The sequence below is a fragment of the Hypomesus transpacificus genome, chromosome 24 (assembly GCF_021917145.1).
Source record: "Hypomesus transpacificus isolate Combined female chromosome 24, fHypTra1, whole genome shotgun sequence".
Classification (NCBI taxonomy): Eukaryota; Metazoa; Chordata; class Actinopteri; order Osmeriformes; family Osmeridae; genus Hypomesus; species Hypomesus transpacificus.
Genome location: NC_061083.1, coordinates 5,655,100 through 5,670,765, shown reverse-complemented (window position 1 = coordinate 5,670,765; position 15,666 = coordinate 5,655,100). Strand labels below are relative to the sequence as shown.

General features: G+C 49.5%; 2 protein-coding genes across 2 annotated transcripts in view; both read right to left on the bottom strand.

Moving 5' to 3' along the window:
- The window catches only part of LOC124486895, a 6,183-nt gene extending 5,276 nt beyond the window's left edge, over positions 1–907 (bottom strand). The window contains exon 1 of the mRNA XM_047048775.1: positions 1–907. This exon is cut by the window's left edge and continues 417 nt beyond it. Within this exon, the coding sequence (XP_046904731.1) occupies positions 1–907 (907 nt within the window).
- Positions 908–1,488: 581 nt separating this feature from the next.
- frmd3 (FERM domain containing 3) overlaps positions 1,489–15,666 on the bottom strand; it is a 31,971-nt gene continuing 17,793 nt past the window's right edge. Inside the window, exons 10-14 of the mRNA XM_047048631.1 lie at positions 11,990–12,078; positions 11,236–11,310; positions 11,057–11,125; positions 10,417–10,544; positions 1,489–5,760 (exon numbers count right to left, since the gene is read on the bottom strand). Of these exons, the coding sequence (XP_046904587.1) occupies positions 5,054–5,760; positions 10,417–10,544; positions 11,057–11,125; positions 11,236–11,310; positions 11,990–12,078 (1,068 nt within the window). The 3' untranslated portion in view covers positions 1,489–5,053. The remainder of the gene's footprint in view (positions 5,761–10,416; positions 10,545–11,056; positions 11,126–11,235; positions 11,311–11,989; positions 12,079–15,666) is intronic.

Here is a 15,666-nt window from a genome sequence, read left to right as displayed (position 1 = left end):
TGACATCACCAAGTCTGGTCTCCGTGCCGACCAGCGTCGTACTTCTTCTGTCACCAGTCGATGCGTTTTGACCCTTTTCCGACCTGCCAGTGACGTCCTGGTTGTGGTCTGGTCTGACGCGGCCCAAACGAGACAGACAGACAAGGTACTCCTCGTACACACTAGGGCCCGGGGTCACCCCCGACTCAGAACCGGGGTTCTGGTCCTCAGTTCTCACGCTACTGGTTCTCCTCTCTCTGTGGATGTTCTTGAATCGTGCGGTGTGTTCCGCCTCCTCCTGTTCTTTAACTACGTTGTGCTTTTCTTGAGTTTGTAAGCTATCACCGTGAACTTCGCCGCCCTTTACCCAGCTCACTCCAGAGGCAGCGGGGGAGTGCGAGAGGTCAGGTGACCTGGAGGGAAGGCCGTAGCTCGGCAACACTAGGATACTGTCACTTGACTTGCTACAGGAAGTGACACGAGACGTGGTCTTGGTCTTCGACTGGGAATCCGGGTCATTCGTGGTGGTCTGTGTGTGGTGTGCGTGGTGGGGTGGAGGTGGTCTGGTGAGCTTGTTTGGTCCTAGCGGAGTCTCACTGCTTTGAGGTGAGCAGGCCTGGGCTTGGTTCTCCACACTCCAGGGAAGCGGTTCTGAAGGTGAGAGTGTACTCCTCGAGTTCTCCAAGTTCCGAGCAGTCCGTCTGGTTCTGGCCGGGTTCTGTTCGTCCTCAGGGCCGGTTCGGAGGACGTTCTGAGCCCAGTTCAGTACGATCCGCAGCTTCTGTTTCTCTGTGAGGAGTGAGTCTTCCAGAACACGCAGGTCCAGCCCCAGGGAGGTACTGGAACTACAACTCCCAGCATGCCCTAGTTCTGGGGCCTCTCTCTTGGGAGACTGCCCACCCACATCCCTGCCGTGTCTGTCAGTCATACCTCTGGCCTCTCTATTATTGATGAAGCTGTCCGCATTCCTCTGGGTCCTAACGCACGCTTTAGTCACACTCTGCTGCACTTTAGATTCCTCTCGACCGAATTACAGTTCACAAACCTGATGTGTCGTTTTGTTATCGTATCAGTTACGCCGGTTTTTAGGAATAATAATAAATCCTTGTGGTTCCTATACTGTTCTCTCCTCCACAGGTTCTCGCAGTCTCAGTTTTCCAGCTCTGTGGCTGACACACACTGATCTCCATGGAAACAAAACACAGGGAAACCGTCCACCAAGGGATCAAAGTGTTGCAAAAATACTACCCAGCGGCCTCAGGTATAAGTCTCCATAGCGACATCAAACGCAAGTGCTTGGAGAGCGTAAGTAAACACTCTCATGATGTTTATGACTACTGTGAGCACACTAACGCAGTCAATCAAACCACATATGACATGCATACTGTATACAAATATCAAATAAGTGCAAAATTGATCAATTAAGATGAAGACTAGGATTGACTCAATGATTGTAGAGGAATTACAAAGAGAATACTTCACAAAATTATCAAATGAAACAAACCATTGTTTTGAATATATATTCATTTGAGGGCTTTATTGTGGCAGTATTAACATATAAAACAATCCATATTTTTTATTTTGAACATATAAACATTCAAAATTGATTTTACAAAGTTAGTTCGTAAGGCTTGGTTTTGCACAGGTGTTCTGAACGCTGAATATTTTTTTTCTATCCGTCAAATTCTCCCAGAGTTGTGTTTTTTTTATTTTTTTTTAAAGAGAGTGAAATGACAAAACAAGTCCAACAAACGGAGAAAGATAATAAACAGCGACCGAAGAGTTACGATGCTATCCGTGCAAGCACGCCACATGCCCATTCAACACTGACATAATCTAGGGGAAAAAACTGCACCTTCGTTTTTTTTGTAGTCTGTACCATAGGTATGGACACATTTCACGGACATTTCAATAAACAAACATGTGGAAACTGTGTTTGGAATTATTTGTATGGGGCCTTTTCCCATATAAATACGTATCTGGTTAATGCTGTGTATTGAGCCCCGATGTTTTGCATGTGTCCATCTTGACGGTGTTCACCTTGATGGCATCTTCTGATACTTCAATCAAAGTTTTGGTGGTTGACATCAGTTTGTGATTAGGCCCACGTGTTTTATTTTTTGCTCACAGTTATAATCAGGAGAGTCATCACTCAATGTATTTCAAATGCTCGCTGTTTGTAAAAAAAAACTAAAGAAGAAGAAACATTCAGAGGATTATAAAAGAGGTTCTTCAATGGTTTTCCACTTTTTCTAAGAAAAATCAATCAAAAGAAATAAAACGGCTGATAGATCAAGAAGCTACGCGGTTAAATGCTACAGTGTCATTAGGTCTTAGAACGTCACCCATCGTTTTCAGAATGATTAATGCCTTTATTGTTGTCATATTCGTGTAATATTCATACGGCTGTCGTTTTTTTATTTTATTTTTTTATTTTTTTATCATGCTCGTTTCAATGGTTAGCTGTTTGCTATTAGCCACCTGATGCGAGATTGAAAGCGCGGATCGATGCGTTCGTTTTTCCCAAAATGTGTTTTGTCATCTGGCCTGGCAGCAAACAAGTTGCACTGATATAGTTACCAACAACCTAAAACAAGGAATAACTGAACCATAAAATACCCCGAAACAACATCAAACTACTTTGTTTTAACTTTGTCACAACAGTTTTTGTTAACGGCTGGCAGTGAGGTCATGTGTTACAGCGTCTGGCGTCTGAAAGGGTTCCACCAAAAGAACGCTAAACAGCCAGGCCAAGTCTACTTACCTATGTGCCTCTACTTGAAAAGCCATTGGTATACGATCCATGGATGCACCGAGTTTGTGTTCTTTCGAAATTAATTTGGCGTAACTATTTACGTTTTTGGGCAATGGTAATCTAGTAGACAGGCGGTGTCTGACTATAACCTAACACTAACGTCACGCATGCATCTAAATGAAAGCTACCTCACAATAGCCTTGGCTTGATAGAGACAGCGCCACAAGGAAAATAACATAAAGAAAGAGACTATACGTCTGTACGCATGTGTCTCTTCTATAAAACAGTATTTACAAAGCAGACCTGCCCAGAACACAGCCGAAAACAGTAGCGTACTAAACGGGGAGTAGTGAGCGTGACCGGAGACGGAATGGAATCATACGCCTGCCCTACCCTAGGTTGAATAGATCATATTTTTTATATTATATCATAAACAACCCGTTAAGGTAAAGCCTTGTCATTTGTTTCCCACGTACACATAATACATTATCTTCACATGATGACAAGACAACGCCTGTGGTTACACAAAGGCTGAAATGAGAGGGCCCGTTGTGGTGATACTCAATGAGAAAAGACAAGTCTCAATGGCAAACTTTCAGCATAGCGCTTTCAGGCTGTTAGCAAAATCCACGACTTTGCGAACAGAGGTAAAGACTGATATAGTAGCCTATGCATATACTGTGAGTTCACTAACTGCCATTTGGTTAGTTTTCTTTGCTGGAGGCACATCAGCCTTGTCCAGAGAAGTGCTTTCATAACATTTATGGCTATAAACCTGTAGACAATATACATTATGACGAGTGTCCTATGAGTTCTGGAATATATTCACAATGAGGTTAATGTATGCATTGGTAACAGGAAGTATGATACATGGGTAGATGGATTGTTTTAGCTTGTACTTTTTTTTTTTTTTGCGCACGCACATACACAGAGATATGGATGATCAGACAGCTTCTATCCTTTCCTGAGTGTAAGAGCCACATTTATAGACCGTACCTCAAGTCCAAATAAACATTCTTCTCTCTACTCACAGACACAGACAGACACATCTAACTAACGATTTTGGGGTGAGTTTGACTCAAGTTTGGCCCTTGTTTAGGGGACTTTGGATGTACTATTCTCAATTGTACGGTATTTACTTTGATCATAAACTCGTTGCAATTGGTTAAATAGACATGAGGCACTCCTCTCTTCACTGGCCTCATTTTCAGCAGGCATCATACTACTTATCATATTTACATTTTACCTTTGAAATGTATTATCCTCTCATTGGTTGTGGCCAGATAAGAACAGGAAATGTTTTCCCTAATACTTTCCCCTCTATCAATCCAGTTGTTGGGTTAAACACATTTAGGGGACACAAAAGCAGTCGTAATTTTGACAACAAGAGTTCAGTAACACAAACAGCTGTCTAGCCACAGACAAAGTCAACCAATCACATTAGCTCTTCCTGTTCCAGTCCTCCAATCACATCAGCTCTTCCTGTTCCAGTCCTCCAATGACATCAGGTAATCTGTGACAGTTCATCTGTGGTGTAAAAGATTGTGCTCTACTGTTTGTTTGTTTGTTTGTAGTAAAACCCGGGTAACCAATCGGCTGTAGTCTTCAAAAATAGCTTAATCTCACCCCCCTCAACCCATAGCATCAATAAACTGGTTTTCTTGTGTTTTTTTAAAGGTAAAGTAGATCCTCTGACTGAAAAAATCCTGAAATACTTGCATCACATAAAAATGTACAAAACATTAAAAACAACTTTTCATCTCATTGTAAATCAATAATGCTCTTTTCGTCGATCTATGGGCTGAAGCTGTTGGCTGGCTGTTCTCGTCTCCCGCCCACTTCATCATGACTGACAGAGTCTGAGGCCAATCAGAAGCTCGACTCTTAAGAGCAGAGCCAATCAAGGTGAACCATCAGTGTGTCAGCATCAGGAGAGAGAGGAAACCAGGTGTGTCCTGCAGAATGACAGTAACCTTCATTCTCCTTCACTCCTCCTCTATCTTTCTCTCCGCCCTTCCCCTCTTCCTGTCCTGCCAACAGTCTCCCCTCCATCCATTCTTCATGTCTGTCCTCCGTCACTCCATCCCTTTTGCGTTAGGTCCTATTGTTCCTTCCTATTGACCTATAGGTCCTAAAGTGTGTATCGTTGATCCCCCTCATCACTCCATCTCCTCCAATCTCCTTCTTTTCAAGTCCTCCCTCCATCTCTCCACACCTCCATACCTCCATCTTTCCACCCCATCATCTCTCCATCTCTCCACCCCTCCATCTCCCCATCCCAGGTCTCCAGTCTCCCCCAGTGTGTGTATGTGTGTGTGTTCAGTCCACCCCCAGCCTCTCCATCACCATGGTGATCCTACAGAGCACCCAGCGCCTCAGGGGGCAGTAATACTCGTAATGGAACTGCTCGAACTCGGGCGTCTGCCGGATCTCGTGGAGGAACGACACGTCCAGGTCCGACTCCAGCAGGAGCAGCAGCGTCGGCACGGCGACCAGGAACACCGCGGCGACCACGGCCACGAGGCGGGCGGCGCTCAGCACGCAGGCGTTGACGCGCTCATTCCCGGCGAGGAGGCGGAGCCCGCTGCTCAGCACGCTGCGGCCGGCACGCCGCGCTCGCTCGTAGGCGCGGTCGCGCTCCCGCTCAGCCGCGAGCTGAGCCTGGATCTCGGGGTCGGCGTGGAGCTCCCTCAGCAGACGGGCGGGGCTGTGGGTGGGTCTCTGGAAGAGGAAGTCGACGCCCCCCTGGCCGTCATCCACGGGCGTGGGCAGCATGCTGGCACAGGGGCTGTATACCAGCTCCGAGATGGTCAGCGCTCTGCTCGTCTCCTCCTCCTCCTCGTCCTCCTCTTCCTCGTGGTGGCCCCTCCCCTCATGGGTTTGCCCCTCCCCTCGGGGGGGAGGCTCCTCCTCCCCAGCATGGGGTGCGGGGGCGGGGCCACTGCCCTCCATGCCCTGAAGCTCTACCTCTGCGGACGAGGGCTTCAGAGGGGACAGGTGGACCGAGTCCTTCAGAGCAGACAGACCTGCAGATGAAGGGAGAGAGAAACAGAGTCAAGGAGAGAGAGAGACAGGTGGAGAGACAAGGATACAGAGAGAAAGACAGTGAGAGAGACAAGGATAGAGAGAAACGGATAGGGAGGAAGGAGAGAGAGAGAGAGAGAGAGAGAGAGAGAGAGAGAGAGAGAGAGAGAGAGAGAGGGGGGAGAAAGAAAGAAAGAGAAATGAGGATAGAGAAAAGATAGATAAGCATATGTATGGAGAGAGAGGCAGAAAGAGAGAGAGAGATGAGGATAGAGAAAGAGAGATGAGGATATGTATGTAGAGAGAGACAAAACGAGAGAGGTGAGGGAGTAGGAGGGTAAGAGGTGGGAAAAGACGTTCCCAGGTGTAGTGTGACATTTTCACCACAGGAGGGAGCCCCTGTAACACTTTCAGCTTCAGTCTGACAAGGCTCTGTCAACAGGACACTGTTTTTACACCGGAACTAGTGCGGTCTAATCAATTAAGCAGTTTATTATTTTTTGTTTAGTTTATTTTTTATTTTATTTTTTTTTTTTTTTTTATGGTTCCAGGGTTTAAAAATGTCTGGTGTACATAACTCTACACAGGAAACACACCACACATGTTCAGCTATCAATCCTGATAAAACAGTACGTTGGTCCCAGATGGGCTGGAACAAAAACAGACAAGCATTTGACACACCTGTCAAGAAGCCGATAACATGGATTACATAAAGGCCAATTACCCACCAACTGCAGACACTACAAGAAGACCCCCTGAACAGACTGTGGGTGCGTGGGTGTGTGTGTGTGGGTGTGTGTGTGTGTGTGGTTGTGTATGGGTGTATGCTCCAGGGGTGCTAAATACTCCTTGGTTTATGCTCAGCAGTTTAGACGTCCTGTCGCCTAAGCACACAGGATAAAGCGGGGTGTGTGTGTGTTCTAAAATTAGGCCCAGCTGTCTTGCTGCTGTGGATAAGGCGTTGCTCAGGGCTAAGTGTCCAGTGACGAGGGATTCAGAGACAGTCTATACGTCTCTCCTACAGCAGGAGACAGCAGCCCAGCTAGAGACTCACACATGAGGCAGGGGTGTGTCTTAAGCTGCTGGAGTCCCTCCCTCCCTCTGTCCCTCTCCCTCCCTCCCTCCCTCCCTCTATCTCTCTCTCTCTCTGTGTTGTGGTACCGGGCAGCATGTCTATAGTCAAGCACACATAGACCCAGCCCGGCCTCCCTGTAACCATGCCAACATGAGGAAATCTGTAGAACAGAAATAGAGGATGGCGTGGTGGTGGTGGGTGATGGAGGACTGTACAGGAACAAGAGATGACGGGTGCCATGGAAACAGCCCATCAACAATGATGTCGGCGAGTGACTTCAGAGAGAAGAGGGCAGAGAGGGAGGGAGAGAAAGACTATTCTTCATTTGCTATTGCCTCTCTCTCTCTCTCTCTCTCTCTCTCTCTCTCTCTCTCTCTCTCTCTCTCTCTCTCTCTCTCTCTCTCTCTCTCTCTCTCTCTCTCTCTCTCTCTCTCTCTCTCTCTCTCTCTCTCTCTCTCTCTCTCTCTCTCTCTCTCTCTCTCTCTCTCTCTCTCTCTCTCCTCCTCTGTTGTTAGGTCAGCAGTACATAATGTCATCACAGTGGTTCCTGTTCTCAGGATCAGGTGATAGGCTGGAAGCTCTTAGATTACTGTACACTTCTAAACACACACACAGGCCCTCTGTCACACACACACAAACACTAGCTGTCTCTCTCTCTCTCTCTCTTACACACACACACACACACACACACACACACACACACACACACACACACACACACACACACACACACACACACACACACACACACACACACACACACACACACACACACACACACACAGTGCTTAAACAACAATCAGACTCTCCTTCACATCTCTAGTTGTGTTGTTTAGAATCCTTGTAAACAAGCAGCCAGTTAGGGCCCTCAGACAGCCTTCATTAATGTCACAGTTTATAGAGCCACAGCACACAGGCATGCTGAACAGGATCATCGCTGAATAACAGGCCCTATCACACACAGACACACACACTCACACAGACACACACACTCACACAGACACACACACACCCACACCAGAGAGGCAGTATGGAAGCTACCATTTGAGAGGCCTCTTGTGTGTTGAGGCATGCCCCCTTATCTACCCTAGTCTGGCTCTCTATCTGGGTGCCACTAACAAACTACAGTTATAACTGCCAAACTCTCACACACACAGCTAGTTCTCGTTCTGCAGTTCTAATCCCCACTGGCTGGTACTTAGGTTCCGTTGTTCTACAGTCGTGGGTTTGAGATCCCTACCAGTTCCGGAGACGCGCCCACCGTGCCCCAGCAGACGGATGTAGACGTCCCGGGCCGTGTGATTGGCCACGCGCAGCCGCAGGCTGTGTCGCGTGGTGATCTTCACTTGGCACCTCAGGGCGTCCGCTCCAACACTTGTCTGCTCCTCCGCACCCTCCAGACCCCCCGCCTCCTCTCCCCCCGGCGCCACCTCCAGCACCCCAGCCTGCCCCAGCCCCATTCCTGGGTCGCTCTCCGCCCCTCCTCCCCCGAGCTCCAGCCCCAGTCCTGGGTCGCCCTCTTCCTCTCCTCCCCCCAGCCCTAGCCCTGACCTCCGTCTCGGCTCCGTCTCCAGGCCCAGCACCCCCTTGGCCCCGCAGCAGCCCAGAGGGGGCGCCCCCAAGACCCCGTTCCCCCCGACCAGCATGTCTGTGCCGTTCCTGTGCTCCAGAACCTCCATGGTTCTCGTGCTATCTCCCTCTGGCTCCTCCTTACAGACTAGCAGCAACGACACTATCACACACACTGGCTGTCCAATGAGCTCAGTGCTGGGGTTCAACACACACACGCACACACACACACACGCACACACACACACACCAGGCCTTCCCCAGATGACTTGAATGTCAACAGGGTTCGCAAAGACAGGGCATTAGAGGAGGATCAACCCAAAAGCAGGAGGTCCTATTTTTACCCCACTGGTCTTGGGAGAGAGGACCAGCTAATCTCTACTGATTACACCAAGTCGAGGGGCACCTCCCTCTGTCTCTCTTTCTGTCACACACACAAACACAAACACACACACATTTCAACTCTGTCTCTCTCTCTCACATTCTCTCTCTCACGGTCTCCCTCTCTTTATCTCTATATTCCCCCTTTTGTCTCCATCTATGTCACTCCCTCTCTCTCGGTCTCAGAATCTCTCCCTCCCCCTCTGTCTCTCTCAATCACTTGCACACACTCACCCACACACTGGAACACTGATGCACACACAGAGTAAAACACTTACATACACAAACATCCCCCTATTGAGGCAGACATATCATCATCTGTGTATCATCCTCTGAGCTCCCAGGCCATTCATCAGGCCTTCAAACACTTCCTTTCCACAAATCCATCCCTGCTGTGTTACAATGTGTATGTGTGTGTGTGTGTGTGTTTGTCTGACTCCCTCATAGCAGAATTAGATCAGAAAAGAAGGGAGGATGAAGGGAGAGATGATGGAGAGATGTAGGAGGAGAAGAAGAAGAAGATAAATTTACTGTATTCAAATCATTGGGACAGGAAGTGATGCAGCAACGTTCGTGGTCTGAAGACCGTGACAGCTTCCTTGTCCTCCAGCGCTAACCAACCGGTGACAGATGAGATGGTCGCCATGGCAGCTCCTTGACACCTGGCCAAGATTTAAATTGATCCCTTTTAAAGGGGAGGACCGTCAATTCTGGAGGTGAAGTCTTGGATGAGAAACTGTCTCACTGGAGCAGGTCTGTTGGCAGGTGGGGTCCCATAGGATGGAGAGGGGGAGGGGGGAGAGACAGACACCCCCACCAGCCCCCAGGGTTCTACCTCCGGCTAAGCCTCACTCCTCCTCTTTTTCCCCATCCATCTCTTCCAGAAATGATCTTTCTTCCGCTCTCTCTAGTGACTCTTATGACTTATGACTCCCAACCACTTCTGTCGCCTTTTCTACCAGCCTTTAACCCTCCTCCTCTCCTTCCCCGCTCTCCTCCCTCGCTCTGTATCTGGTTCCCTCGGCAACCATCTCCAAACCACATCGCTCAATCGACCCTCTCATGAGACCTACTGGTCAGATGTTCTCTCTCTATCCCTCCATCCCTCTAGCCCTCCATCCCTCCATCCGCCGTGGAAGCAGGGGTGTGTGTCGTGGATGACTGCAGAGTAAGGAGTACTGGAGACTGATGAGTCAGAGGATGGGTTCATGTCAGGGACTTGAAAACTTCTGACGCAACATCCCTCATCTCACACACGCACACACACACACACACACACACACGGAGAGTCCCCAAGTATCCACGCAAACAGGTGCTAATTAAGATTTCATTGCCTCGAACCCAAGTTGGTGTCCAGGGGTGTTTTCCTTGATGTCACTGTGCGCTCGTCTCTGATTGGTGCTCTCAGGAGCAGTATCCTCAGGGAGGATCATGGGAAGGGGTATTTTTAGCGCCCGTGATTGGTGTCTCCAGGGTGACGGACGTGACAGCTGATTCATTGACATCACAGCTCTGCCCCACACCTGCCACCAGGGCCCGTAAACCCTGGCGGCTGTCTGTGTGTGTGTGTAGTGTGTGTGTGTGGGATGTGTGTGTGTGTTGTAGGATGTGTGTGTGTGTGTGTGTTTTGTACCGGGGTCTGCTGCAACGGTCTCCTCGTACTCGTTGGTGGAGGGCAGGGCTGGGACCAGCGGTTCCATGTTCAGGATCAGGTTCTTGTGACTCAGGGAGTTGAAGCTTAGGCTCTGACCAAACTGGCACCTGCACACAACAGCGACCATCAGTGTGTGTGCGTGTGTCTGAGGGTGTGTGTCTGAGAGTGTGTGTGTGTGTCTGAGGGTGTGTGTGTGTGAGTGTGTGGTGTCTGAGGGTGTGTGTCTGAGAGTGTGTGCGTGTGTGTGTGTCTGAGGGTTGTGTGTCTGAGAGTGTGTGTGTGTCTGAGGGTGTGTGTGTGTGTGTGTGTGTGTGTCTGAGGGTGTGTGTGTGTGAGTGTGTGTGTCTGAGGGTGTGTGTGTGTGCGTGTGTGTGTCTGAGGGTGTGTGTGTGTGTGTCTGAGGGTGTGTGTGTGTGTGTGTGTCTGAGGGTGTGTGTGTGTGTGTCTGAGGGTGTGTGTATGTGTGTGTGTGAGGGTGTGTGTGTGTGTGTGTGTATCTGAGGGTGTGTGTGTGTGTGTCTGAGGGTGTGTGTGTGTGTCTGAGGGTGTGTGTGTGTGTCTGAGGGTGTGTGTGTGTGTCTGAGGGTGGTGTGTGTGTGCGTGTCCACTTTTCACTTACCTGCGCACCTCCGGGGGGTCTCTCTGAATCTTAGAGCTGGCCTCTATCGCCTCCTTCGCCACTCTACCACTGACAACAAACACACACACACACACACATTACTTATTTACACTGCAGTGACTTGATTGATTTCATGTATTATTAAAAACCTAGCAGACAGTTAATGGGAGATCTCTCACCTGTATCTGAACCTGCTCCCCTTGAAGAAGATATTACTGCTGGAGACAGTCTTAATCTGACTGGACTTGGCACACCTGCGGATGGGGGGAACACAGAGAGGGAGGCATGCAGAGAGAGAGAGAGAGAGAGAGAGAGAAATGTACTGTATGACGAGGCTGTAACCGAAATATCCTAAACTGCACTCTCTCTATCTGAAACTGGTGGTACAGTGCAGTGGTTAGCTGGCCAAGGATGGAAGTGTGTGTGTGTGTACGTGCGTGCGTGTGTGTGTGTTTGTTTGGGGTAGCATTTAGGAAGCCTCCTAACCCAGGCTTCACTGTTGTGTGGTTCTCTAGCCTCTCTTCTGGTGTTGTGTGGTTCTCTAGCCTCTGTGGAGCACACAGCCTGGGGCGGCAGTGTGGCAGTGGTCTGGATGGAGTTGTCCATCACGTCTGCAAATCTCCCCCTCCCCCCGGTCTGACGAGAGCCAGAACCCAGCCCGTCTGCATGCCCTGCTGCCATCTCTAACTCAATCCCGTCTAATTTGATTAAAGAGCTCCGATAGCAGGCTGACATTCGAGAGCCTCTCTCTCCAGGGCTCCAGGGACACCTGAGACCCACTTAGCCAGGCTTTAGGCACCCATCCTGGGGTAGACTCAGTACCCTCCCTCCCTCCCTGTCCATCAAACCAACCCCGATATACATGGATAAAAGACGCAGAGGTATCGTCTATGGGCAGGGGGCCGAGCGGGGCTGGAGGTCTGGATGACTCACTTGTAAAACGCTTGGTTCTCTACTCCACACTTCCAGAGGTGTTTACATGCTGCAGGGGTGGACGTGTGGAACGTCAAAACCAGTTTCTTCTGCAGAGAGAGAGAGAGACAGAGTGAGGCAGAGAGAGAGAGAGAGAGAGAGAGAGAGAGAGAGAGAGAGAGAGAGAGAGAGAGAGAGAGAGAGAGAGAGAGAGAGAGAGAGAGAGAGAGAGAGAGAGAGAGAGAGAGAGAGAGAGGGAATAAGTGAGGGTCGAAAGAGGGAAAAATGAAAAGGTAGGCAGAGAAAAGAGAGTTGGATAGACGAGAAGAGGAGGAGAAGAAAGGGGGAGAGGAGGAGAAGAAAGGGGGAGAGGAGGAGAAGAAAGTGCGCGTGCCAGGGGGAGGAAGAGGTGGAAGAGAGTGAGTTAAGACAAGGAACCTGACAAAGTGCTGAACACAATGTGAGAGAGGCGAGCAAAGTGCTGACCCAAACCCCAGAGCCCCCCTCTTAGCTCTCCATGCCGGCCTCTACTGAGAGGTGTTTATGTTGGGAGGGGCGGTTAGCAGCTGGTAAACCCTGCATGGGGAGAACTTTATGGGGCGTCTAGGGGTGTGAGAGAGAGGAAAGAGAGAGAGTGTGATGGTGTTGGGTGCGGGGGGGGGGGGCCTGGCAGGGGGGCTTATCCAGTAAAAGTCCAGTTATCAGCCCTGACTCTGCTAATATGAAACCCTAGATCAATAAACTGCTGCTCTTAGCTAAAACGGAGGCTAATGCATTCATACACACACACACACACACACACCCCACATGCGCACACACACCCCTACACACACACACACACACACGTCAGCAGAGGGAACCTGACTGCGGCTACATAGGATGCGTGTCATCTTGGGGAGCTCAGGGGGTGTGGTCAGCCATTGCTGCAGTCCGACCCTGCACGCCCCAGTCATGAAGTATTTACGACACGCTAATTCCTCGTATGTTCAGCAGCAGCCATGTGTGTGATGGGAGGTGTGCTCGCATCACAGGGCAGTGAGCGTGTTAAACACTTTAGAAGAGGGGAGGGGTATTCAGAACTTCACCCCCCCCAGTTTATCCACTCCCTGATTAAACCAGTGACAACTCAAAACAACATTGCACACATCCTTGTTGAGGTCAGTAGAAATGCTTCACGAAATCTTCACAGCAAATCCGTTCTGTGTGATTCTCAGTTATTAGAAACATTGTGGGATCATTGGTGCCAATAAGACTTAACCAACATGCAAACACCCTTTAATTTGGTCCATTTAAGGAAAACAAACTGCTTAGAGATGAATTGTGAAGCCCCTCCTGTACATAAGCCTTATGAAAGCCTATGATACCATTATGAAGGTTCATGAAGGCTTATAAAGGCAGTTGTCAGTGGTGTAAGCCGGGCCGGCAGTGAGGCAGTGATAAGGGCAGTGGGTGAGACCATGCAGTGGTGCTGCAGCAGAAGAACTGGTCAAGGACCAGTGCAGACTGCAAGTTTATGCATGATTAAAACCATACAACACAATGCTCTGTATCTTTCTCTCACACACACACACACACACACTCTCACACACACACGCTCACACACACACACAAGACAACAAACGAAGGAAGAAACAGTTCAGCACATTGCTAAACTGTTCAATCAATGAAGGGACTTAAAAAGGACATTAGGAGTTATCACCGATACTAACAGTAAGAAAGCTTGACAGTAATCAAAACTGCCAGTTAGTTTTTGCTGAATAGAAAATAAAAGTGGATGAGGAGAGGAAGTAAAGGAGGAGGAGGGGGGGGGGGGGGTAGGGGGGTAGGGGGGGGTCTTCCATGTGTGGTGGGTATGAAGGGAGGGATGTCAGTGCAAAAGTGTGAATGCTGTGCATTTGTGTGTGTGTGTGTGTTTGTGGTTACTCACCAGCGATGAATATGTACACACACAGAGAAAAGAGACAGAAACACAGAGATCAAAAAGCTGCTTCAGCCAGACAACAGCCTACGGCAACATGACAGACACAGCTGCAGCAAAGCCTGCTGGGGAGAGCTGGGGGAGGCAGGCAGCCATTTTGGATCTGGTATGTGGTCCCTATGGCCCCAGTTTCTATTCTGTATAATGCCTACTTTCTGCATCTCTTCCTCAGACCAGTCTCGTTTCATTTTTAAGGAAGGAAAGGAGGAAGGAAGGAGGCATGGCTACAGTGTTGAGGAGGGGCCAGGGTGAGTGTATATTCACCCTGTTGATGAGAGACCGAATCTCAGCCGAGTCATCTCTGCTCTGATGGTGCTGCTCGGATTACTGCTGTCACCTGGGTGACACGTCTAACATCTGCTGTCACCTGGGTAACACGTCTAACATCTGCTGTCACCTGGGTAACAAGTCTAACATCTGCTGTCACCTGGGTGACACGTCTAACGTCTGCTGTCACCTAGGTGACACGTCTAACATCTGCTGTCACCTGGGTAACACGTCTAACGTCTGCTGTCACCTGGGTAACACGTCTAACGTCTGCTGTCACCTGGGTAACACGTCTTATATCTGCTGTCACCTGGGTGACACGTCTAACGTCTGCTGTCACCTAGGTGACACGTCTAACGTCTGCTGTCACCTAGGTGACACGTCTAACATCTGCTGTCACCTGGGTAACACGTCTAACGTCTGCTGTCACCTGGGTAACACGTCTAACGTCTGCTGTCACCTGGGTAACACGTCTTATATCTGCTGTCACCTGGGTGACACGTCTAACGTCTGCTGTCACCTAGGTGACACGTCTAACGTCTGCTGTCACCTAGGTGACACGTCTAACATCTGCTGTCACCTGGGTAACACGTCTAACGTCTGCTGTCACCTGGGTAACACGTCTTACATCTGCTGTCACCTGGGTGACACGTCTAACGTCTGCTGTCACCTAGGTGACACGTCTAACATCTGCTGTCACCTGGGTAACACGTCTAACGTCTGCTGTCACCTAGGTGACACGTCTAACATCTGCTGTCACCTGGGTAACACGTCTAACGTCTGCTGTCACCTGGGTAACACGTCTAACGTCTGCTGTCACCTGGGTAACACGTCTTACATCTGCTGTCACCTGGGTAACACGTCTAACATCTGCTGTCACCTGGGTAACACGTCTAACGTCTGCTGTCACCTGGGTGACACGTATAACATTCTGCTGTCACCTGGGTGACACGTCTAACATCTGCTGTCACCTGGGTGACACGTCTAACGTCTGCTGTCACCTGGGTGACACGTCTAACATCTGCTGTCACCTGGGTAACACGTCTAACGTCTGCTGTCACCTGGGTGACACGTCTAACATCTGCTGTCACCTGGGTAACACGTCTAACATCTGCTGTCACCTGGGTAACACGTCTAACATCTGCTGTCACCTGGGTAACACGTCTTACATCTGCTGTCACCTGGGTGACACGTCTAACGTCTGCTGTCACCTGGGTAACACGTCTAACATCTGCTGTCACCTGGGTAACACGTCTAACATCTGCACCACCAGACCTGGGATGAGAAGCCGCATGTGTGAGTGTGTGTGTGTGTGTTTCTTAAGATATGATAGCAGACTGTAACAAGTCAGACAGGACAGGTCTAACTGTCACAACTGGAGAAGCAATGTTTTCTCAGCCACTCTGATGGACAGCCAGCCAGCCAATGACAGAGCAGAACTACAGTACAGCCA